The sequence below is a fragment of the Rana temporaria genome, chromosome 11 (genome assembly GCF_905171775.1).
Source record: "Rana temporaria chromosome 11, aRanTem1.1, whole genome shotgun sequence".
NCBI lineage: Eukaryota > Metazoa > Chordata > Amphibia > Anura > Ranidae > Rana > Rana temporaria.
Window position 1 is genome coordinate 126,520,029 of NC_053499.1, and position 24,698 is coordinate 126,544,726.

The 24,698-nt window shown below is 43.9% G+C and overlaps 1 protein-coding gene across 1 annotated transcript in view; it reads right to left on the reverse strand.

Moving 5' to 3' along the window:
• Window positions 1-16,367, reverse strand: part of LOC120917643 (5-hydroxytryptamine receptor 3A-like) — a 53,345-nt gene extending 36,978 nt beyond the window's left edge. Inside the window, exons 1-3 of the mRNA XM_040329091.1 lie at window positions 16,247-16,367; window positions 9,398-9,546; window positions 6,303-6,347 (exon numbers count right to left, since the gene is read on the reverse strand). Coding sequence (XP_040185025.1) covers window positions 6,303-6,347; window positions 9,398-9,546; window positions 16,247-16,295 — 243 coding nt within the window. The 5' untranslated portion in view covers window positions 16,296-16,367. The remainder of the gene's footprint in view (window positions 1-6,302; window positions 6,348-9,397; window positions 9,547-16,246) is intronic.
• Window positions 16,368-24,698: the final 8,331 nt, after the last annotated feature.

Genomic DNA, 24,698 nt, shown 5'->3' on the forward strand with positions numbered 1-24,698 from the left:
TGAAGAGTTGTTCATAAGAATGTACGCACCAACACAAAGGGGCTGATTTACTATTAACAGTGCGCTGTGCCGGTTCATGGCTTAATTAGTGCGCTGGATGGATCCTTAACTACTAGCCGACCAGCCACCGTCATTATACGGCGGCAGGTTGGCTCTCCTGGGCGAGAGCCCGTAGCTATACGTCCGCTCTTCGATCGGCCACTAGGGGCGCGTGTGCGCCGCCGGAGCTGCGCGTGCGCGCCCCCCGCTCGCCCCCGACTCCCGTACGTGTGCCCGGCAGACTCGATCGCCGCCGGGCACCCGCGATTGCTCGTTACAGAGCGGGGACCGGGAGCGGTGTGTGTAAACACACAGCTCTCGGTCCTGTCAGCAGGGGAAATGCTGATCTTCTGTTCATACAATGTATGAACAGAGGATCAGTGTTTCCCCTAGTGAGACCACCCCCCCCACAGTAAGAACACACCCAGGGACATACTTAACCCCTTCCCCGCCCCCTAGTGTTAACCCCTTCACTGCCATGATTGCTATAAAAATGCCAATGGTCCCAAAAATGTGTCAAAAGTGTCCGAAGTGTCCGCCATAATGTCGCAGTACCGAAAAAAAATCGCTGATCGCTGCCATTACTAGTAAAAAAAATATATTAATAAAAATGCCATAAAAATAACCCCTATTTTGTAAACGCTATAACTTTTGCGTAAACCAATCAATAAACGCTTATTGCGATTTTTTTTTTATGAAAAATATGTAGAAGAATATGTATCGGCCTAAACTGAGGGAAAAAAAATGTTTTTTATATATTTTTGGGGGATATTTATTACAGCAAAAAGTAAAAAAATATAATTTTTTTTCAAAATTGTCGCTCTATTTTTGTTTATAGAGCAAAAAATAAAAACCGCAGAGGTGATCAAATACCACCAAAAGAAAGCTCTATTTGTGGGGAAAAAAGGACGCCAATTTTGTTTGGGAGCCACGTCGCACGACCGCGCAATTGTCAGTTAAAGTGGCGCAGTCCCGAATCGCAAAAAGTACTCTGGTCTTTGGGCAGCAATACGGTCCGGGGGTTAAGTGGTTAATTAGGCGCATGAACCAGCGTAGCAGCCGGCGCAATGCAAGCAATATGTAAAGCCACCGCCGAACTCCCTTTAGAAGTCTATGGGAGAAATCAAAAGTGTTATTATTAAAGGTTAATATGCAAGTTTTGTCCTAAAAAGTGTTTGGGGACCTGAGTCCTGCCCCAGGGGACATGTATCAATGATTTTTATATTTTTTAAAACGGACATTTTTTCTGGAGCAGTGAATTTAATAATGCTTAAAGTGAAACAATAAAAGTGAAAATTTCGTACCTGGGGGGGTGTAAAGTCAGCATGTGAAAAAGCACATGTTTCCCGTACTTAGAACTGTCTCTGCACAAAATTACATTCTGAAGGAAAAAAAGTCATTTAAAAATCACTTGCGGCAATAATGAATTGTCGGCTCCCGGCAATTCTGAGAGGATTCATTCATAAAAAATAAAAAAAAGCGTGGGGGTCCCCCCAAATTCAATTACCAGGCCCTTCAGGTCTGGTATGGATATTAAGGGGAACCCCGCCGTAAAAAAAAAAAAAGATGTGGGGTTCCCCCTAAATATCCATAAATATCCATACTAGGCCCTTCAGGTCTGGTGTGGATTTTAAGGGGAACTCTACCCCAAATAAAAAAAAATGGCGTGGAGTTCCCCCAAAAATCCAAACCAGACCCTTATCCGAGCACGTTAACCTGGCCGGCCACAGAAAAGAGGGGGGGCAGAGTGCGGCCCCCCCTCTCCTGAACCGTACCAGGCCACATTCAACATGGGGAGGATGTCCCCATGTTGATGGGGACAAGGGCCTCATCCCCACAACCCTTGCCCAGTGGTTGTGGGGGTCTGCGGGCAGGGGGCTTATCGAAATCTGAAAGACCCCTTTAACAAAGGGGACCCCCAGATCCCGGCCCCCCCTGTGTGAAATGGTAATGGGGTACATTGTACCTCTACCATTTCACCAAAAAAAGTGTCAAAAATAAAAATTACAATAGCCGGTTTTTGACAATTCCTTTATTAATATCTCCTTTCCGCGCTTCTTCTTATTTTCTTCTTTCATTCGGGTTTCTTCCTGCATCTTCCTCTGCTTCTTTCTTGGGTCTTCTCGTCCGCATCTTGACCGGCGTATTCTTCCATCTTCTTCTCCTTCCGTCGGGCTTCTCGTCCCGCATCTTCTTCTTCCTCTGCTTCTTTCTTGGGTCTTCTCGTCCGCATCTTGACCGGCGTCTTCTTCCATCTTCTTCTCCTTCCGTCGGCCTTCTTGTCCCGCATCTTCTTCTTCCCCGGACGCTGCGCTTGAAGATGAATTCCCCGCCGTGTGCCGCTCCTGGGACCCCGCCCCCCTCTGAAGCCACAGGTAAACTCATAAGAATGTCCCCGTGTGGTACATGTGCGTCAGAGGGGGGCAGGGTCACATGAGCGTCACACGGCGGGGAATTCAATTTCCAAGCACAGCATCCGGGGAAGAAGAAGTTCCCGCTATGTGACGCTCCTGTGACCCTGCGCACATATACCACACGCAGACTTTCTTATGAGTTTACCCGTGGCTTCAGAGGGGGGCGGGGTCACAGGAGCGGCAAACGGCAGGGACTTCAATTTCAAGCGCAGCGTCCAGGGAAGAAGAAGAAGATGCGGGACGAGAAGGCCAACGGAAGGAGAAGAAGATGGAAGAAGACTCCGGTCAAGATGCGGACGAGAAGACCCAAGAAAGAAGCAGAGGAAGAAGAAGATGGAGGAAGAAACCCGAATGAAAGAAGAAAAGAAGAAGAAGGAAGAAGAAGAAGAAGAAGCTCGGAAAGAAGATATTAATAAAGGAATTGTCAAATACCGGCTATTGTAATTTTTTACATTTGTGACACTTTTTTTTGGTGAAATGGTAGAGGTACAATGTACCCCATTACCATTTCACACAGGGGGGGGCCGGGATCTGGGGGTCCCCTTTGTTAAAGGGGTCTTCCAGATTTCAATAAGCCCCCCGCCCGCAGACCCCCACAACCACCGTCAAGGGTTGTGGGGATGAGGCCCTTGTCCCCATCAACATGGGGACATCCTCCCCATGTTGAGGGCATGTGGCCTGGTACGGTTCAGGAGAGGGGGGCCGCACTCTGTCCCCCCCCTCTTTTCTGCGGCCGGCCAGGTTAAAGTGCTCGGATAAGGGTCTGGTGTGGATTTTTGGGGAGACTCCACGCCATTTTTTTTTATTTGGGGTGGAGTTCCCCTTAAAATCCACACCAGACCTGAAGGGCCTGGTATGGATATTTGGGGGGACCCGCACGTTTTTTTTTGTTTTGTTTTTTACGGCGGGGTTCCCCCTTAATATCCATACCAGACCTGAAGGGCCTGGTAATTGAATTTGGGGGGACCCCCACGCTTTTTTATTTATTTTTTAATGAGCAATGACTGTATTCTTTATAGCCATGATTACTTTTAAATTACCTTTTTTTCACTTCAGAAATGACATCTTGTACAGGGACAGTTCTAAGCACGGGAAACATGCACTACTTCACAGGCATGTTTTACCCCCCTCCCCCCTGTATGAAATTTAAAGGAATATTTCACTTTTATTGTTTCACCTTAACCACTTCCATACCGCGCATATTCTGGCACTTCTCTCCTTCATGTAAAAATTATATTTTGTTCCTGGGAAATTACTCAGAACCCCCAAACATTATATTTTTTTTTTAGCAGACACCCTAGGGAATAAAGTGGGGGTCATTTTTTATTTTATTTCCAACAGTATTTGCTCAATCATTTTTCAAACGCCTTTTTTTTTTTTTGGCCAAAAAATAAACGGTTTCATGAATTTAAAAATAACAAAGCAGTAAAGTTAGACCAATTTTTAGGGATAATGTGAAAGACGATGTTACACCGAGTAAATAGATACCTAACTTGTCACGCTTTATTACTGCACACACTCATGGAATGGCGCCAAAACTCGGGACTTACAAATCTCCATAGGCGACGCTTGAATTTTTTTTACAGGTTACCAGTTCAGAGTTACAGAGGAGGTCTAGTGCTAAAATTAGTGCTCTCGCTCTAACGCACGCGTCAATACCTCACATGTGTGGTTTGAACGGAGTTTACATATGTGGGCGGGACTTACATGCGTGTTCGCTTCTGAGTGCGAGCTACTAGGGACAGGGGCGTTTTAATTTTTTTCGTTTTTTTTTATGTAATATTTTTCATTTTTTGTCCCTTTTTTTTTTTTGGATCACTTTTATTCCTATTACAAGGAATGTAAACATCCCTTGTAATAGGACTAGTGTGTGACAGGTCCTCTTTATGGAGAGAGGCGGGGTCAATAAGACCCTACATCTGTCCTCCAGGCTGGAAAGCATGAGATGGGAAAAAAAACACTGATCTCATCCTTTCAGCCGCGATCATGTTCGTTGAGCACAGTGGTGTAGTGGATAGTACTTTCACCTAGCAGCAAAAAGGGTCGCTGGTTCGAATCCCGCCCGTGACACCATCTGCCTGGAGTTTGCATGTTCTCCCTGTGCCTGCGTGGGTTTCCTCCCACAATCGAAAAACATGCTGTAAATCGGATCCTGTCTAAATAAGCCCTAATATGCAGTAGTATATTTAGGTTTTGTGCTGCCCTAGGCCTGACTAAACTTCTGCACCTCCTAATATAAAAATGACCCACCCTTCCTGTTAAGGCCACACCCTGTTTTTTTAGGACACACCTAGAAATTTTTTAGGGGACACACACAGGATTCCCTTAATTTGCATAGTTTTTCTCTCACTTCCTGTTTGGCTATGGGGCAGGAAGTGAAGGCAAATCTCCCCAATTGGACAGGGATGCTACAAAATAAACTGACAGGGGCTATAACCCTCCCTCCTCTATCCAAAATGAAAGAAAAAAGTGTTGATTATAGTTCTACTTTAAGCACAAATTTTGGATAATTTTATTGAGAGGACTAAGAAAATATAACCATGCCAATAGGCCAGGATACAGCATTGCTAATATGTATGAATGTGTGTTAGGGACCCCACAAACACCACCCAATGTTAAATAAACAATTTTCTTAATTTGCAAATAAGTATCATCTGCTAATTTTTTGGGGATGTCTGCACCCCTGATAGGGCGGGAGGTGCAGTGGCGGTGGCGGTAAAGCACCGCTATTTTTAGCGGCGCTTTGCCGCTAATTTTGCGACACTATTCGCCCACTATCTCCTGAGCTTAACATAATTGAAAATCTACGGATAGACCTTAAAAGAGCAGTGCGTGACAGACAGCCCAGAAATCTCAAAGAACTGGAAGACTTTTGTAAGGAAGAATGGGCAAAGATACCTCAAACAAGAATTGAAAGACTCTTGGCTAGCTACAAAAAGTGTTTACAAGCTGTGATACTTGCCAAAGGGGGCAGTACAAGATATTAACTCTGCAGGGTGCCCAAACTTTTGCAGACGCCATTTTTTTGTTTTCTGTCATTTTGAAAGTGTAAATGATGGAAATAAAATCTAACTTTTCTTGACATATTATAAGAATGTCTAATCTGTAATTTGATGCCTTTTGGAGATTTTTCCATCTTTTTCTTTGCTACGTTATGCACATTAATACAAATTTTTACCTGGGGTGCCCGAACTTTCGATCCCCACTGTGTATATATATATATATATATATATATATATACACATATATAAATAAATGAAGGCCAATATGGTGGCCTGAATTTATGGGAGGAGTCCTTGGGGGATTTAAGCAGACCACTCACCTGTGGTCTTTGTTGGTTCCAGTGCGCGATACCCTCCCTCCCATCTCCTTTTTCAGGGCACTCCTCAGCACATTTGACTCCACAATCATCCATTACTTATCTTGGGTATTTGGCATTCTGACCAGCAGACCAAGGCACACCTCAGACCTATGTTATGTTGTAAGACTTGTCCCATGGTTATGTGGTTCATATCTGCTTCGACCATAAATAAATCAATACATAAATTATATATATATATATATATATATATATATATATATATATATATATATATATATATATATATTTATTAAAACATTTTTGCAAAGGGTGGAATTCTGCAATTATAATTTGCAATTCACATGAATCAGTATGGCTTTACCACATCATTCTTTTGAGTACAAAGTACTGTACCACTTTACTGCCATAAATAAGAATACAGCGGCTCCCAAGCTTCATTGATTGATATAAAACAAAACTGATTTCTTTTCCATGTATATCTAAAAAAAAAATATTACAATTACTTGGCTTAATCAATAAGACCTTACCATGTATAACCAGACAAAGGTTGTAGCAGTTTGCATACTCATATCCTGAAACAAATAAGATTTGATCATTGTTATAGGAATGACAATAGTGAGATAAAGACAAAGACTGTGAACTCAATCCAATATAAGCTATAAATTGTTATTTGCTCTACCAGCTATTACTTTCAGCACAGACAACTAGGGATGAAAGCAAACATACCTGGGTTCAGTGTGGTCATAGATGATTCATCTTTTTTCGAACAGCCGGAAATGCTGAAAATTCTTGGGACCCCTCTCAACGATCTTGGTGTGAGACCTTATAAATTAGGGTTCTCACATTATATGGGCATGTCTGGAGTGAGTGGTACATGAGGGCAGGGCAGATCCTAGTCAGGGTGCACAGGGTGCTTTGCACCCAGGCTCCTGCAGAGGTTGGGGTTCTCCCATCCCTCCTTCTCTCCTTGTTTGTCCAGAACTAGTGTTCTGAGCATAGGTGTGTGTATGTCCAGAACTAATGTGTGAGCATAGGGCAGCCTGTCCAGCCTGGCAGTGCTCAGGGGAGGGTCCGCTCCTCTTCCTGACATAAGGGTTCTAGTTTTCAGTGGCTGCTGAGTGCTAATGTGCAGAAATGAATTCCTCACACTGGGAGTCTTGGATCCCGCACTGTCTCCACCAACTCCAGTTGGAATGCCTCTCCCTCCCATCTCTATCTCGGGCTGCACAGAGAGAGAACCAAGGTGAGTTACATTGTTCAGTGTGCTGTGGCATCCCCAACATCCCTTTACATGTGCTCTGAGCTGCCCCTGCGCTAGATGTTTTATGGCATGATAGATTGCATAGGATACACAGCCCCTGCCCATTCCTGTGCCTCAGTAGTCCATCTACAGATGTTATGTATAATGAGATGTAACGAGAGCCCTTTCACACTGACAGTGCGGGGACTTCGGCGGTAAAGCGCTGCTAGTTTTAGCGGCGCTTTATTGTCATTTTACAGGTACATTTAACCCCCACTAGCAGCCAAATAAAGGGTTCAAAGGCGCCAGTGCCGAAGTGCTTTGCAAGCATTGCCCATTGATTTCAATGGTTAGGGGTGCTTTAGAAGCAGATGAGGCTTATTTCAGGCGCTATTTTTAACGCCTGAAAAATGCCTCCAGTGTGAAAGGGATCTAATGGACCATCTCCTGTACTATGTCTGAGGTCTCTGGCCGTCTTCTATATCATGTCTACAGTCTCTGACCGTCTCCTGTACTATGTCTGCAGTCTCTGACCATCTCCTGTATCATGTCTGTAGTATGTCTGTGGGCTCTTCCTAACAGACTCTCTAACAGAAGCCCTCTCTGTGTCCATCAGAGAGGCCCCCCTCTAGGTCCCAATAAAGTACTCTGCTACTCTTCCTGTATTTTGTTTATTGTTAAGAGATCATGTAGGATCCCAGGTTAATGAACACTTTGTGGGGGAGCATTTCTGTGGTTGAATCATTGCCATAGAAACATTTGTAAAAGGGGGGGAGTTAGTAAAATGACCACGTCCATGTGGGGCGCGAGAAATATTTCTGCACCCAGGAGCCTGTGACCCTAGCATTGGCCCTGCATGAGGGATAAAGACCCCGTTGTTAGGGAGTGTGTATAGTGCAGGGAGAAGTTCCTGTGAAATAGGGTCAGTGGGATGGGGATGATGCCTGTGCAGAAGTGTATCACCCTCACTGTTGCTATTGTAGGTTAAGTTTAGTTTGGCTCCTCTGTAGACAGAGAAGCAAGAGTTATTTGTGTTTGAAGACTGTGCAGCGCCTCAAAGGCTGTGACTCTGTAATCTCCCTGTCTTCTGAAACTTTGGATATTTCCAGAACATAGTGGGTGGAGGGACAAAGGCTGCAGCCTGCATATATATGGAGTTTCCACCAATTCCTGGGGAGGCGGCGCAGAAGGTGGGGAGACAACCCATAAATACCCAGAAGCTTGTAAATCTCTCAGCAGAGTCCAGGGTCCACCTATCTGGAGGTGCCCCCTGTGCTGGGGGCACGGCCCCTTGGGGCAGAAGAAAGAGAGCAAGAGAAGAGAGAGAGAATGAAAGCTCCAGGACATTACTAGGCCTAGCTGCAGACTACAAGCCAGCAAAGAGGCCAGTACATCAGCTTTCTGTATTCTAGGAGCTACTCAAAGGGACTGAGTGAGCAAACACCAGTCATCACACCCAAAGCAACAGAGAAGACAGCGTAGCACAATACCACATGTGATTGGGACCTAGAAGCAGTGCAAGACAGCCAGGGGCACTCCAATATCTCTACTTTGGGTCTAGAGCAGCCAGGTGCTGTGCAAAACAGCCAGGAGGTGACTCTTCAACATTGATTTTAGCTGCACCACTACTCCCACTGGTGTGCAGCATAGTTAAGTTGGACTTTAGCAACCAGAGACTTTAACAGTTCCCTATTCGTTTGTTGGGAGTTTACAAGATTCTTTGTTTTTGGGGCATCCTGTGTACCCTCAATCTTTATCCAATCCCTATCCAAGTTCTTTGTTCCCAAAATAAACCCCCCCCAAAAAAAAAAACCCTGGACTGTTTCTTGAGCCAATTGGGGTATGTGGAAAATTCCTTTTTGCCTGGCTGGGGGTGATGTGTGGGGGAAATAGGCCCAAAGTCCAGTGGCTCCTTCAGGGGTAGCGCTGCAGAAGGAACATTTCAGTGTCTGGATTAGTAATTTTGGGTACTTTGCAGCAGAAACTGGGTGCTGCCTCCATATGCGGAATCCTGCCACCGCTCCAGTAGAAACCATCCACCATTAACACAGGCCCAATCCAACTGCTATATTGTAATCACGGTGAACCATTTAAACCCAGATTGCCTCTCAAACTTTCCATATTGTAATACTATGCAAATATCCACTGCTATTTTGCCTGAATGTCAAAGCCTATAGAAACTGTCTTATTTTATTATTGTTAACCCAAATACAACATACAAGACGGTTTACAACATCAAGAAGTATTTTATCTGTCCCAGACTAGGTACCCCATCCCCAGGCCTCACCTTCAAGGGATTTGACATAATAGTTATTTGTTTGCAAAAATAAAGTTATTGTATGAATTTGATTAAAAACACACGGAAACTTATGAAGATCTTACCATATCTACGATGGTGTATAAGGTCATGTCAATGGTCACAATGGATTTATTTTTCCAATTCCTCACTGGACGCACCTTTGAGGCACTTGTTAGGTCTAATGATTGCAACAGATTCTGGAAACTACAGTCAGGCTGACACCAGACTTTATCTGTGAAGAAAAAAAAATCCACATAATTTAGATCAGTAGATATAAAATTATGGATTATAGGGTCTCAACTGTGGCCCCTCTAATCACCAAAGGGCCACACATAATACTCATCATATGTAATGCTACAGAGACTGTCAGGCCTCGTACACACTGGACCGAGTTTCTCGGCAAAAACCAGCAAGAAACTTGCTGGGAGATATTTTTTTGCCGAGGAAACCGGTCGTGTGTACATTTTCGTCGAGGAAACTGTCGAGAAACTCGACGAGCCAAAAAGAGAGCATGTTCTCTATTTCCTTGACGGGAATGGAGAAAATTGGCTTGTCGAGTTTCTCGACAGCCTAACAAGGAACTCGACGAGGAAAACGATGTGTTTCGCCCGTCGAGTTTCTCGGTCGTGTGTACGAGGCCTCAGAGACTGGAGAATTGTTATGTAAGATTAATAGAGATCATTGTCATTACAGCCCTCTGCAATTCAATCCCCCCATTCCCAGTAATCGAGTCTGCAGGTAAAAAAGGGCCCCAGGCTGCCCAGCAAGAATTAAGAACATTTTAGGGAACGTTCTGTGCAGACCCTAGCTAGCATATGAAGAGTACCTGTTCGGAAAAACATATGGGAGCTGCCATTGCTGGCTTATTTTTAGAGTTTCAGGCACCAAGACTGTTATCCTGATCTTTATTACCTAGTGATACGTTAAACTAAAACTAGTATGCAGGGTAGAAGTTTAACATATTTAGACTTCGCTAGCGGCCTGATTAATCCGGGTCACTGCCCCTCTAGGTAGTAAAGCCATGATCAGGAGACCGCCACTGAACCTGTACCTTAACCACCTCAGCCCCGGATGATTTGGCTGCCCAATGACCGGACCACTTTTTGCGATTCGGCACTGCGTTGCTTTAACTGACAATTGCGCGGTCATGCGACGTGGCACCCAAACAAAATTGACGTCCTTTTTTCCCCACAAATAGAGCTTTCTTTTGGTGGTATTTGATCACCTCTGCGTTTTTTAATTTTTTGTGCAATAAACAAAAAAAGAGCGACAATTTTGAATTTTTTTTGCTATAATAAATATGCCTAAAATATATATAAAAAAAATGTTTTGCTCAGTTTAGGCTGATATGTATTCTTCTACATGTTTTTGGTAATAAAAATCACAATAAGCATGTATTGATTGGTTTGCGCAAAAGTTATATAGCCAGATTCAGAGAGAGTTACGCTGGCGTATCAGTAGATACGCAATCGTAACTCTGAATCTGCGCCGTCGTATATTTAAGTGTATTCTCAAATTGAGATACACTTAAATCAAGCTAAGATACGACCGACTGCGCCGTCGTATCTTAGCTGTCTATTTGAGCCAGCCGCTAAAAAAATGTCAATCACGTCGGGTCAAGATTCATTAGCATAAAACACGCCCACCTCTTCACAATTTGAATTAGGCGCGCTTAGGCCAGCACATTTACGCTACGCCACCGTAACTTAGGACGCAAGTGCTTTGTGAATACAGCACTTGCCTCTCTAACTTACGGCGGCGTAGCGTATATGAGATACGCTGCGCCTGCCTAACGTTAGGCACATCTACGTGAATCCAGCTAATAGCGTCGACAAAATAGGGTATAGTTTTATGGCATTTTTATTATTATTTTTTACTAGTAATGGCGGCCATCAGCAATTTTTATCGTGACTGCGATATTGCTGCGGACACATAGGACACTTGACAATATTTTGGGACCATTGTCATTTATACAGCGAACAGTGCTATAAAAATGCACTAATTGCTGTGTAAAAGACACTGGCAGTGAAGGGGTTTACCACTAGGGGGCGAGAAAGGGGTTAAGTGTGTCCTAGGGAGTGATTCTAACTGTGGGGGGAAGGGCTACCAGTGACACAACACTGATCACTGCTCCCGATGACAGGGAGCAGTAGATCTCTGTCCTGTCACAAGGCAGAACAGGGAGATGCCTTGTTTACAAAGGCATCCCCCCGCTCTGCCTCTCCATGACACAATTGCAGGACACTGGCGGACATCGAGTCTGCGGGTCCTGCAGTCACGGCACACGTGCTCGCTAGGTGGCAGATTTGAAGCAACGTACCTTCACATTGTTTTGCCTTCCCGTGCCATTCTGCTGACATATAAGTGCGTTAGGCAGTTGGCAAGTGGTTAAAGTGTATGTATACCCAAAACTTGTTTTTTAGTTTTAGTTAGAGTATTTGCTATCTGTGTACTATTGGGGAAATTTCCCTTCATTTGCTGACTTTAGAAAGTTAGAAGATATCTCCGAAAATTAGGAGAGCTCCTGTAATAGACAATGGGGTCAATTCATTAAAAGAGTTAAATAACGGCAAATAAAATGCGGTAAAATAACACATGCGGTAAACCGGTTGTAAAATACAGAATTTTTCCGATTGTTCGGTAACTACCACATTTTCCCATGCAGTAATTTATCGCACGTGACGGTTGTTAGCTGCACAAGGTTAGCTGGCCTACTAGAGCTGTTGAAAGCGCTCAGCTGGGGAATTGATGCGCTGATCCCCGCTGAACAGGTGGATGAAAGGTCTCTGCTCTCTGTGCTGTGCTGGGGAGATCGGAGGAAAACGGACCGCTTGCCGGATTTAATCCGATCCCATCCAATCCGATCCTCCAGATGTATGGAAAAAAGGGTCACCATCCGTCTGGATTTCATGGACAGGATTCGATCAGATATAGCGGCGCTGACACCGCTGACAAACCCGCCGCTCCATAGGAGTAAATGGAGCATCCGATCAGGTCCACCTGAAAAACTGACAGGTGGACCTGATCGGAAAGCCTGTGTGAAAGGGCCCTAAAGCTGATTTTACATTGATCCGCTGCTGTTTATCCGCCCCATGGGTGCAGCACAATGCACCTGCGGCTTTCCTGTGGGTTAGCTGTGCTTTGCCATAGACTTCTGTTCTGTCTTGCAGGTGTGGTTCACTTTTTGAAAGCGCACCAAAACTCTTGCATTTCAGAAACTGCGCTAAACACGCAAGATAGAATAGAAGTCTATGGCCCAGTGCAGCTGCACCCACAGGAAAGCCACAGATGCTCTGCACTGCATCTGCGGATCAATGTAAAAAAAAAACTAATAACCCTTGTTTTTTTAAAGTGCTTATGAAGTATATGCCCATTGTAAAACTTTTTTGTTTTTAATTTTTCTCCTTCACTGATGTGCACTGATGGGCACTGATGAGGTGGCACCTATGGGCACTGATGAGGCGGCACCTATGGGCACTGATTATGTGGCACTAATGAGGAGGCACTTCTGCATTTATGGGCACTGATGGGTGGCACTGATAGGCAGCACTGATAAAAGGCACTGGTGGGCATTAATAGGTGGAACTGGTGGGCACTCATAGGTGGCACTGAAGGGCCATGATAGCCAGCACTGGTGGGCACTGATAGGTGGCATTAATAATCGGCACTGATGGGCAGCACTAATGGGCACTGATGAGCATTGATGGGCTTTGCTGATGGGAGTTGATGGGCATCACTGATAGGTGGCACTAAAAGCCAGCACTGACTGGCATCACTAATAGGCACTGATTTCTGGCTGTGGTGGGCACTGATTGTTGGCTCTGGTGGGCACCAGTGGGCATTAAATGCTGGCACTGGTGGGCAATGGTTGCTGGCACTGGTGGCTCTCTAATGTAATCAGGGCACTGATCATCGGTCCCCTGCGAGGATGTGCCGCTGATCATCTCTCCTCGCCACACTCTCTGTCAGTGTGAGGCAAGGAGCGCCGATTACAGGCACTTCCTTGTTTACATGTGACGGGTTGTAATTGGTCACAGCCGCACTGTGCGCCCCCACGGGAGCGGCAATTCGGGTGCACCGTTGACAGCAGCAAGTGGTTAATAAACTTAAAGTAGATGTTACCTGATTCATGAAATTTGAGCTGGGTACATATATCTATAGTGTTTTCTTATCTCTCCCCAAGGCACTAAGTCCCGTGGCAGAGAGCTAAACTATTCACTGAACAGCTCTGAGAGTCTCTGCCTTTGTGGAGTGGGGGTGTGTGCCTTTTCTCCAATCAGCTGTCTTGGCTGTGTGCCCAGACTTCACTTTCAGTGCTGAACAGGAAGAGAAAATCTTGAACACAATCTGAGCGTTCTAAAGAATATATAAAGCTGAAGACAGCAGGTATTCACGTAAAACGTATGTAGGGAGATTTGTTTAATCTCTGTGTATCATCTGAGGCTGTTCACTTCACTGGGTATATGTGAGGGTTTACATCCACTTTAACTTTTATCTTTAAATTTCTTCTGGCATTGTTGGCTATTATAAAGCTTCCTGTCCCAGGTGGAGTGATAACAAATGCATTTGCACGCCTGGGGCAGGAGCCAGTGCTATAGAAGAAACATTGACTCATGCAGCACCTGCTTTCTCTGCAACCACTTTCCTTCTTTTGGCAATGGCTCCATCCAGTTTTATGCTCTGGGATGGTGGGTCGACAACCCACAATCTGGGCTTGCCGATCCATCATCCCAGAGCAGGAGGTCGAGGGCCACATCAAAAGGCTCATGGCCCGCGGGCCACCGGTTGAGCACCCAATTCTAGCCAAAGAAAAGATTTTTTCCTAGCAATACACCTCCTCATGTAAATATACGTCAGCAGAATGGCACGGACAGGCACATGTCCTCTGCTTGACGTGGGTCGGGGGTCCGATCGGGACCCCCCCCGGTACATGCGCCAGTCGGTAAGCCTCGGGGAGCGATCCGGGACAACAGCGCAGCTATTCGTTTATAGCCTCCCCGTCGCGATCGCTCACCGGAGCTGAAGAACGGGGAGAGCCGTATGTAAACACGGCTTCCCCGTGCTTCACTGTGGCGGCGCATCGATCGAGTGATCCCTTTTATTAGGGAGACTCGATCGATGATGTCAGTCCTACAGCCACACCCCCCATAAGTTGTAAACACACACAAAGTGAACACTAAATGTTACAGCGCCCCCTGTGTTTAACTCCCAAACTGCAACTGTCATTTTCACAATGCAATTTAAATGCATTTTTTGCTGTGAAAATGACAATGGTCCCAAAAATGTGTCAAAATTGTCCGAAGTGTCCGCCATAATGTCGCAGTCACGAAAAAAATCGCTGATCGCCGCCATTAGTAGTAAAAAAAAAAAAAAAAAAAAAAAATGCAATAAAACTATCCCCTATTTTGTAAACGCTATAAATTTTGCGCACACCAACCGATAAACGATTATTGCGATTTTTTTTTACCAAAAATAGGTAGAAGAATACGTATCGGCCTAAACTGAGGACAAAAATTTTTTTTATATATGTTTTTGGGGGATATTTATTACAGCAAAAAGTAAAAAATATTGCATTTTTTTCAAAATTGTCGCTCTATTTTTGTTTATAGCGCAAAAACTAAAAACCGCAGATGTGATCAAATACCACCAAAAGAAAGCTCTATTTGTGGGGAAAAAAGGACGCCAATTTTGTTTGGGAGCCACGTCGCACGACCGCGCAATTGGCTGTTAAAGCGACGCAGTCCCGAACTGTAAAAACACCTTGGGTCTTTAGGCAGCATATTGGTCCGAGGCTTAAGTGGTTAAAAACAAGTCAGCAATAGCAACTGCTGTATCTTCTATTTTCAGAGGTTCATATGTGCATCTCCCATTTATATCCGTACGTGAAAAAACTCTTAAGCCCTGTACACATGCTCGGTTTTCACAGTGGTAAAAAGTCCGCCATGAAACCGAGGGCAGGAAAACTGCCATTGAGCTTTGGCCGGGAATCCCGGCCGTGTGTATGCTCCGTGGGCACTGCCTCGCAGTGTTTCCCATAGAGTATTAGTAAATCTGGCAGCAAAAAAAGCGCTGAGAATCCAGACGGGAAAATAGAGAGCAGGTTCTCTATTTTCCTGTCGCAACTCTCGTCTGTTTTCCTGATGGGAAAACTGCTAGGAAGAATACACACGTCCGGTTTTCCTGGCCAAAAGCTCCCTTGGCAGTTTTCCTGGTAGGAAAACTGGTCGTTTACGGGGCTTTACATTACTGAACAAATATAGAAAATGCATATGAAAAGATAGGATCAGCAGCACTTAAAAGCACTTAAAAGCACTCAAAATAAAATACAAATTTGCTAGATATAAAACCTCACCCCAATAGAGCTTTAGAAGGCAATTTTTTTAAAACTGTACCTGAGCTTTGCTAATGCAGAACAAGGCAACAGGTTTGACCAAGTTCTTTGCAGTAGCTCATACTCACTACCACATACTACATATACTTTAAATACTAATGAGTGACAAAAGAACAGTATAGACACATGTACTGTATAACCACACACACTACTATATTAAGTTGTGTTCACAACAAAAATACAAATGAACACTTAGTGCATTTTTGTATATTGATCTTGAGTTAACAAGCCTGGCATTAAGGGTTGCATTCATCTGCCTGAAATAATGATGTGTGGATTTATTTTCTGGGTAGTATAGAGCCGCGGAATCACCTTAAACAGCGCTGATTCCAAAAAAATTCTAACTCTGTTAATTGCCTGTTTTCCCTACAGAGCTCACAATGGCACCTGCTGGAGGCACAGGTAACCTGGCAAAATTACAGATATTATATGAATATACTAGGCAACTGAGTGTATCTTTAAATTTTGACTTACACGAAACAAATAAATACAATAGAACTTTCTGTCTTCAGTAATGAATGCTACGTGGTACACCACTTACCTAGGAAAATCAAAGAGAGCAGCGAGATCAGCAGCATATGTGGGGACATTTTAATAGAGGATTCAGTATAGCTTCAGAATTTCCCCACAGTGAAAGACTTTCTAGAACTGGCTGTAGGAGCGATGTAAAAGAATGTAAATTATATTCAAATAGTGGAAAAACTTGTTTCCCATCATCATCACTATACTTTTGCACTGAAAACGGGTGGACAGTTTTTACATAACTTGAATTGTCCCTTAACCACTTGCTTACTGGGCACATAAACCCCCTTCGTTCCCAGGTGAAATTTCAGCTTCCGGCACTGCGTCGCTTTAACTGACATTTGCGCGGTCGTGCGACGTGGCTCCCAAACAAAATTGACGTCCTTTTTTCCCCACAAATAGAGCTTTATTTTGGTGGTATTTGATCACCTTATTTTTTGCGCTATAAACAAAAAAAGAGCGACAATTTTTAAGAAAAATATATATGTTTTACTTGTTGCTATAATAAATATCCCAATTCTTTTAAAAAAAATATATTTTTTTTTCTCAGTTAAGGCCGATACGTATTTTTCGACGTATTTTTGTAAAAAAAAAAAAAAAAAAATCGCAATAAGCGACTGGTTTGCGCAAAAGTTATAGCGCCTACAAAATGGGGAACAGAATTATCATTTTTTTTATTATTATTTTTTTACTAGTAATGGCGGCGATCTGCGATTTTTATTGGGACTGCGATATTGCGGCGGACGTATCAGACACTTTTGACACAAATTTGGGACCATTCACATTTATGCAGCGATCAGTGCTATAAAAATGCACTAATTACTGTATAAATGTCACTGGAAGGGAAGGGGTTAACACTAGGGGGTGAGGAAGGGGTTAAATGTGTATCCTGGGTGTGTTCTAACTGTGTGGGGGGAGGGGGGTGACTAGGGGAGGTGACCGATGCTGTACAAGGGACACAGATCGGTCTCCTCTCCTCTGACAGCATGTGGAGCTCTGTGTTTACACACAGAGCTCCACATCCCTGCTGTGTTACCGACGATCGCGTGTACCCAGCGGACATCACGGCCGCCAGGTACACGCATCGGCTCTTCGGCGATGCGCCGGGACAGTGTTTACCCGCTGCGCGCCCCCCAGAGGCGCGCGCGGGTAATGCACTTTAAAAGACGTCCAAAGACGTCCACTTGGCACCTGAGAGCCGCGCTGTTGACGTCTTTTGTCAATAGCGCGGGTCTCAAGTGGTTAAAGACTACATGAATGATTTATTGCTTGCAGCATCTCTTTGGGTCAAAAGTGACTTGTGGAATGATTTCCAGAGAAACCATAAGCTTTTCATGTTTTTTTTACTATCTATAGCATTTCTATTTGATTTATGCTATTGCATTTGTTTTACAAATGTTTAACACATGACAAGGAAATTCTATAACACTATGTGTTAGCTAAGGGCGCAGGGCTTTCTGGAACCTTGCTTTGTCTGACTGAAACCTTAAAGTGGAGTTCCACCCATAAATATAACATTACATCAGTAGTTTTAAAAAAAAATGTCATTAGTCCTTTTTTTATTTTTAGATGCCTTCAAAGTGTTGTTGCTAGGCAGAATAGTTAATCTTCCAACTTCCTGCACCTAGGTGCTTAATGCTTCCTAACCTACACCGCACAGACTCCTGGGAATGTAGTGGGTGTAACTTTCCAGGAGTCTGTGCACTCCCCAGTCTCAAAGAATCATGTGACTTGGACAGCACAGGTGCTGAAACCTGATCTGACACTGCTTGTGCAGCACTGAGCATGTGCGAGATCTGAAAGGCTGAAATCCAGGAAGTCATACAGTCTGGCTTCATGATGCCCACACTTAAGATGGCCCCAGTCAATTTATATTTTATAAAGTGTCTAAATGCTGTAACAACCTAACAAAACGGACCTTAGTTTACAGACTAACTTTACTAGAATACATTAAGCTTGTGTATTACAGGGGTATTTATATTTTAAAAGTGAAATTGTGTCCGGAACTCCGCTTTAAAGCCCAACTCCAAGGAGGACAAAAATGCTCCTTTTTAGTGGGGCTGCCTCCGCACTGCAAGGATTAAATGCTTGGTTATGTCTAGGGGGCTTCAAAAATGTATTTTACTTCACGATCCTCCACTTCCCTGGTAGCCAGCGCTTTTCTTTCCTTCCCTACCCAGATAGAAAGTAATTGTGCTTGAAGTTTGAAAATGACCTGCTAACCTATTGCTAGACTTGTCAGGCTTCTCAAGTTTGTTGCACAATTGCAGAAAGTCCGCATTGTATGACTCCAGATCAAATTTCTCTGCAAACATTCTGCAAGTCAGTTGCAAGTTCTGTTTCAGTTATGTTGTGCAATAGTCATCCCACCACAGGGGTCATTGTGGTTAAATGTTCATGCGGTAGACTTAGGCCTCGTACAGACTAGAGGATATCCATTGGAAACGGTCCGCCGGACCGTTTCCAGCGGACATTTATGCTCCCGATTTTGATCTGATGGGCTGTACACACCATCAGATCAAAATCCTTGCGGAAAACATACGCGGTGACGTGCCGCGCCGCCGCCGCGACGATGACGTGGCGACGTGCGCGACCCTGGAAGGTAAATACTTCCACGCATGCGTCGAATCACTTCAAAGCATGCAAGGGATGGGGATCGCTTGGTCTTATCCGGTGAGTCTGTACAGACGACCGGATCAGTCCAACGGACAGGTTTCCAGCAGATAGATTTCTTAGCATGCTAAGAAATTTTTATCCGCTTGAAAACCGTTGGCTGGAGAAATCTCTGCCGAAAAATGTCCGCTAGGCTGTACACACGACCGGATTTGTCTGCTGGAACTGATCCGCGGATAAATCCCAACGGACAGATCCGGTCGTGTGTACGAGGCCTTACAGAGCTCTTGCTGTAGACTCACCACTGCAACTTTTCTCTTGCTAGAGACTTGCCACGCAAATTTGCTACAAATTGGAAAGGTGTCAACTAGAACTTGTGCTTAACTGCTTGCCGACCAGCCGCCACAGTTTTATAGAGGGCAGGTGTGCCTGGAGGTAGCCCAGCCCTCCTTAAAGGCACTGAGACAGACTGGACACCCAGTACATATCACAATGGCAGTAAAGGTGTCCAGTGAGTCCCCTCACCAATATTACATCAGTAACAAACAACTGGCCTTTGCTGCCATTGTGCTATGTGTTAGGTGTCCAGTGTGCCCTAAAGGAGGGTGCCCTCTAACTATCAATGAGAATGCATGTGCTTCCATTGTGGAGGCTCTCATAAATTTACAAGAGTTAGGACTGCAGAAATATTGGGGTTGCTTGGAGCAACTCTGCAAATTACGCATGTATTTGCAAATTTGTGCTAAATAAACCCTTTTTTTTAATGCAAACCGTTAGACAGGATAATTTGGTTGGTAGTAGATTGGCTGGCGAGTTGAGCTAGGAATTCTCTTTGGTTATGTTTTGCATGCAGAACCTTGACCATGTCAGGAGACTTGCACCCCAACTGGTTAAGGATTGAGGCCCTGCATCAGAGTTTTGGCCATTTCTGTACCTGCTGTGTACTGTTTTTGTGCATTGATTTCATGGGTCACTTTTTTGTTCACGGTGGATTTGACTAGCACTGCACCACTGGCCTTCAAAGAAAAATAAATGACCGCATGACAAAGAAATTTCAGAACACTTGACGGTTAGCTAAGGGCACAGCACTGATTAACTGGAAGCTTGCTTTTTCTGATTGAAACCTTAAAGCCCATCTCCAGGGATGACAAAAATGCAATACCCTACAACTGTTAAACGCTCAGTTATGTCTAGGGGCCTGCGAAAAGTGCTTTTACTTACCCGATTCTCGACTTCCCTGGCAGCTGACACTCTCCCATAGCTCCCAACTGTCCCTGATTTTGAGGGACTGTCCCTGATTTGGAGCATTGTCCCTCTGTCCCTCGTTCCTCCTCATTTGTCCCTCATTTTGGTCTGATCTACCGTGTTTCCCCGAAAGTAAGACCGGGTCTTATATTAATTCTGGCTACAAAAAACACACTAGGGCTTATTTTCAGGGGATGTCTTATTTATTTATGGCATGTACAAAAAAGTTTCTCCCCCTGTCAGCTCTGGAGTCAGCATTGTGAAATTCTGTAATCCCAAAAATAAACCTTTGTTTAAAGACCTTATAAAATGATGTATTCTACTCTGTAAAAAGATGATATCATGTGCAGTGTGTCTCCTTGTGTAACATTATTGGGGAAAATACCTTATTTACAGTGCCGCTTGCCGCTCACGTGACCCACTGGAGCTCTTCTTCCCTACTCCAAATACTGCAGAGGGAGGGGCCAAGATCCCCAATGACGTCAGCCCCACTCTGAGTACTGCAGTGGGTAGGGGCTTAATAAAGTTTTATTGAAAAAAAAAAAACAGCTGACATCAGCCTGGAGGAGAGGAGAAGAGCTCCGGCGGGTCACGTGAGCGCCCAGCAGTGCTGTAAATAAGGTATTTTCCACAATAAAGTTACAAAAGGGAGACACACTGCACATTATATAATCTTTTTACAGAACGGATTACATGTTTTTACAAGGACTTAAAACTAGGGTTTATTTTTGGGGTAGGGCTTATATTGGAGCCATTCCAGAAACTCATGCTAGGTCTTATTTTTGGGGTAGGGCTTATTTTCGGAGAAACAGGGTATATAGATGTATAAAAAAAATTACTTTTTATCTATAAAAAGTGTTTTTCAGCTCTAAACTTTTCACCTGACTTCTACATTGCTGCATCTGTAAATTCCAAAAGCCAATATAAAGGAATAGTAGTGGTTAAAAAGCACTTGTGGGTTCAACCAAACTTGATTGTTGTACAATTCTCCTTTATGGGGGCATGGCAAGGGGTGTGTCCTATGGCTGCATACTTTTGGTGATAGGTGTCCCTCATTCCCATCTCAAAAAGTTGGGAGGTATGCTCCCCTCTACTCTACAGTGGACTGTCTCTTCACATCCTCACATGTAATGTAGGGCTATGGGCTCTTGTTTGGTCTTGATGACATCAGGGGGCATCCAACCACTGGAGCATATTTAATAAACCATAGATTAAAAACCATAGATAACAGTTGATCAATACCTGAATATTCAGTATCAAACATAATACATTTATTACAGTCTCATCCTATATGTAGACATTAACAAAATGAATTGTATTCCTTCATCAAATAATTTTCCTGTTGTCAGAAGAAGGAGTTTGGTCAACACATTACACAGGCTAGAGTTTGTTTCATTAGAATGAGAATGAAATAACCATCAGGGAAGAAACAGGTAAATCCCCCAGCACTGGCCTTCAGTTATTCTTCATAATTGTTTCTTTCCCCTGAGTCTACACTTTCGGTTTGTACTTGGTATGGATGATTTTCACACTGGGGCGTTTTTTAGGCGATTTGGGGCTAAAAATAGCGCATGTAAAGCTCCTAAAAAACGACCCCTCCCCTGCAGTCTCAGTGTGAAAGACTGAGGGCTTTCACACTGAGGTGATGCGCTGGCAGGACATTAAAAAAACTCCTGCAAGCAGCATCTTTTGAGCAGTGAAGGAGCGGTGTGTACACCGCTCCTCCACCGCCCCTGCCCATTGAAATCAATGGGAAGCAAGGCCTAACTGCAGGCAAAGTACCGCTACAGTGACGTTGTACCCAAATAAAATTGGTGTCCTTTTTTTTCCTGTACATAGAGCTTTCTTTTGGTGGTATTTGATCACCTCTGCAGTTTTTCGTTTTTCCACTATATACAAAATAAGACTGACAATTTTGAAAAAAAAAAAAAAAAATATATATATATATATATATATATATATATATATATATATATATATATATATATACATACACTGTATTTGCTGGCGTATAAGACTACCTTTTACACTTGAAAAGACTGGCCAAAAAGCATGGGTCGTCTTATACGCCGGGTCAGCTGCTCAGATGCCTGCTGGATGTGCAGTAATACTGTATGTAGCTTCGGCTACATACAGTATATACCGCTTAGCCAATCCCAGTGAGCAATGTATTCAAATGACTACAGAGCTTGCTCGGATTGGAGTAACAACCTTTGCCAATCCAAGCAGGCTACATACAGATTGGCTTTGAGAGTCAGAGAGGCGTGAGCTGATGATGTTACAGCCTCTACCAATCCAAGCAGGCTTTTTATTCATTAATAGAATACATCCCTCGCTGTGATTGGCTCCAGCTCCAGCAAAAAGGACGAAGAATATGGCTCCAGCTCCAGCAAGAAGGAAGAAGAATATGGCTCCAGAAGGAAGAAATATGAAGCATCGGAAGCTTCGGAAGGGGGGTCATCTTATACGGTGAGTACAGGCAAAAAAATCTTAATCTGTATAATTAGGGGGTCGTCTTTTACACCCGGTCGCCTTATATACCGGCAAATACTGTATATTTTTTTTACTTTATGCTATAAATTTTTTAAAAAAAATCAAATGTATTCATTAATTTAGGCCAGTATGTATTCTGCAACATATTTTTGGTAAGAAAAATCCCGATAAGCGTCTACAAACTTTGGGATATATTTATGGAATTTTATTTTATTTTTTTAACTAGTAATGGTGGCGATCAGAGATTTTTAGCGGGACCAGTGACACCAATACAGTGATCAGTGCTAAAAAAAACGCATTATCATTGTACAAATGACGCTGGCAGAGAAGGGGTTAACATCAGGAGCAATCAAAGGTTTAAATGTGTCCCTAGGGGTGCTTTCTAACTGTGGGGATGTGCTTTGACTAAATGAAAACAGAGATCCGTATTTCTGCTTAGCAGAAACACAAGATCTCTATTTCCCCCACTGGCAGAAAGGCAGTCTGCCTCTCCTCAGAACGATCGGTGGGTCCCGGCAGACATCACGTCCACTGGACCCACTGATTGGCTCCCACTGTGTCCAATCACAGCAGGGGTGGGTTACTGGCACGCACGCCCCAGAACCCGTGCATGAAATCATGTACAGGTACTTGATTTCATGCAGGGGGGCTGCCCTGCCGCAGTATATCTGCGTGGGGCAGTCCTTAAGTGGTTAAAGTTTGCTGCACACCATTTAGACAAGCCTGTGAAATACTGGGAGAACGTAGTCTGGTTAGATGAGACCAAAATGTAACTCTTTGGATGCCATAATACACACCAAGTTTGGAGGTCAAATGGCACTTCACATCACCCCAAAAACACCTCCATACCAACAGTGAGATTTGGAGGTGGGAACATCATGGTGTGGGGCTGTTTTTCAGCATACAGTACTGGCAAACTTGATTTATTTAAAGGAAGGATGAATGGAAAAATTTACCAAGACATTCTTGATAAAAACCTGCTGCCATCTACCAGGATGATGAAGATGAAACGAGGGTGAACATTTCAGCAAGATAATGATCCCAAAAACAAAGCCAAGGAAACTCATAGGCCCCCCGTACACACGACCGAGAAACTCGACAGGCAAAACACATCGTTTTGCTCGTCGAGTTCCTTGTTCGGCTGTCAGAAAACTTGTCGAGCCAAATGTTCCCATTGCCCAACGAGGAAATAGAGAACATGCTCTCTTTTTGGCTCGACGAGTTTCCCGACGGGTTTCTCGGCGAAAAGTGTACACACGACCGGTTTTCTCGGCAGAATACGTCTCCCATCGAGTTTCTTGCTGAATTCTGCCGAGAAAACCGGTCGTGTGTACAGGGCCTTAACTGGTTTCATAGAAAGAAAATTAAGCTGCTAGAATAGCCAAGCCAATCACCTGACTTGAATCCAATAGAAATAATCTATAGGAAGAACTAAAGATCAGAGTTCAAAGAAGAGGCCCACAGAACTTTCAAGATGTATAATGGAAACAAAAAAACTGCGCTAATCAAAAATACAAAGGCTGCAGACAGACGTGTGATACACAATACAGCAAGAAAAACAAAATAAAGCTGCGCCAAAAAGTTATTTGATCATAAGGGATAACCCCTATAATAATGAAAAACAGTCCGTATGGGTAAATAAATAGTCCACAGTAGATGTTATCACAGAAAAGATTTGTGGTTAAACCGAATCCTCCAGCAGACAAACTCATGTAATTAAACCTTAGCAGACCACTACTACGTGAGGAAAAGCATTGTCTGAAGTGATCCCTTCACCAGTAAAAGGGGCTGCTTACCAGAGGGTAAGCCAATTGTGCATTTGGCTATAACCCAGCCGCGGCCTTTAATCCACCAGATGACAGATCACAATGGAGGAAGCAGCACTCAGGAACCCGCCAGATGACACTCTCCCGTATGCAAAGTTAGAAGACAAAAGAGGAATGCACCATAGCGTAATTCGGTCATAAAAATTTAATGAAGTACGGTTGGAAGGTACTTACACAACATCACAGTAAAAACAGCTTAGCAGCATGCAGTTTAAAATCAGAACAAGCCGGCCGGCAAGTTTAAACGGAGCCCTTCCTCCTCAAAACGTGGTGACGATACTGCCTGTCCTTCCC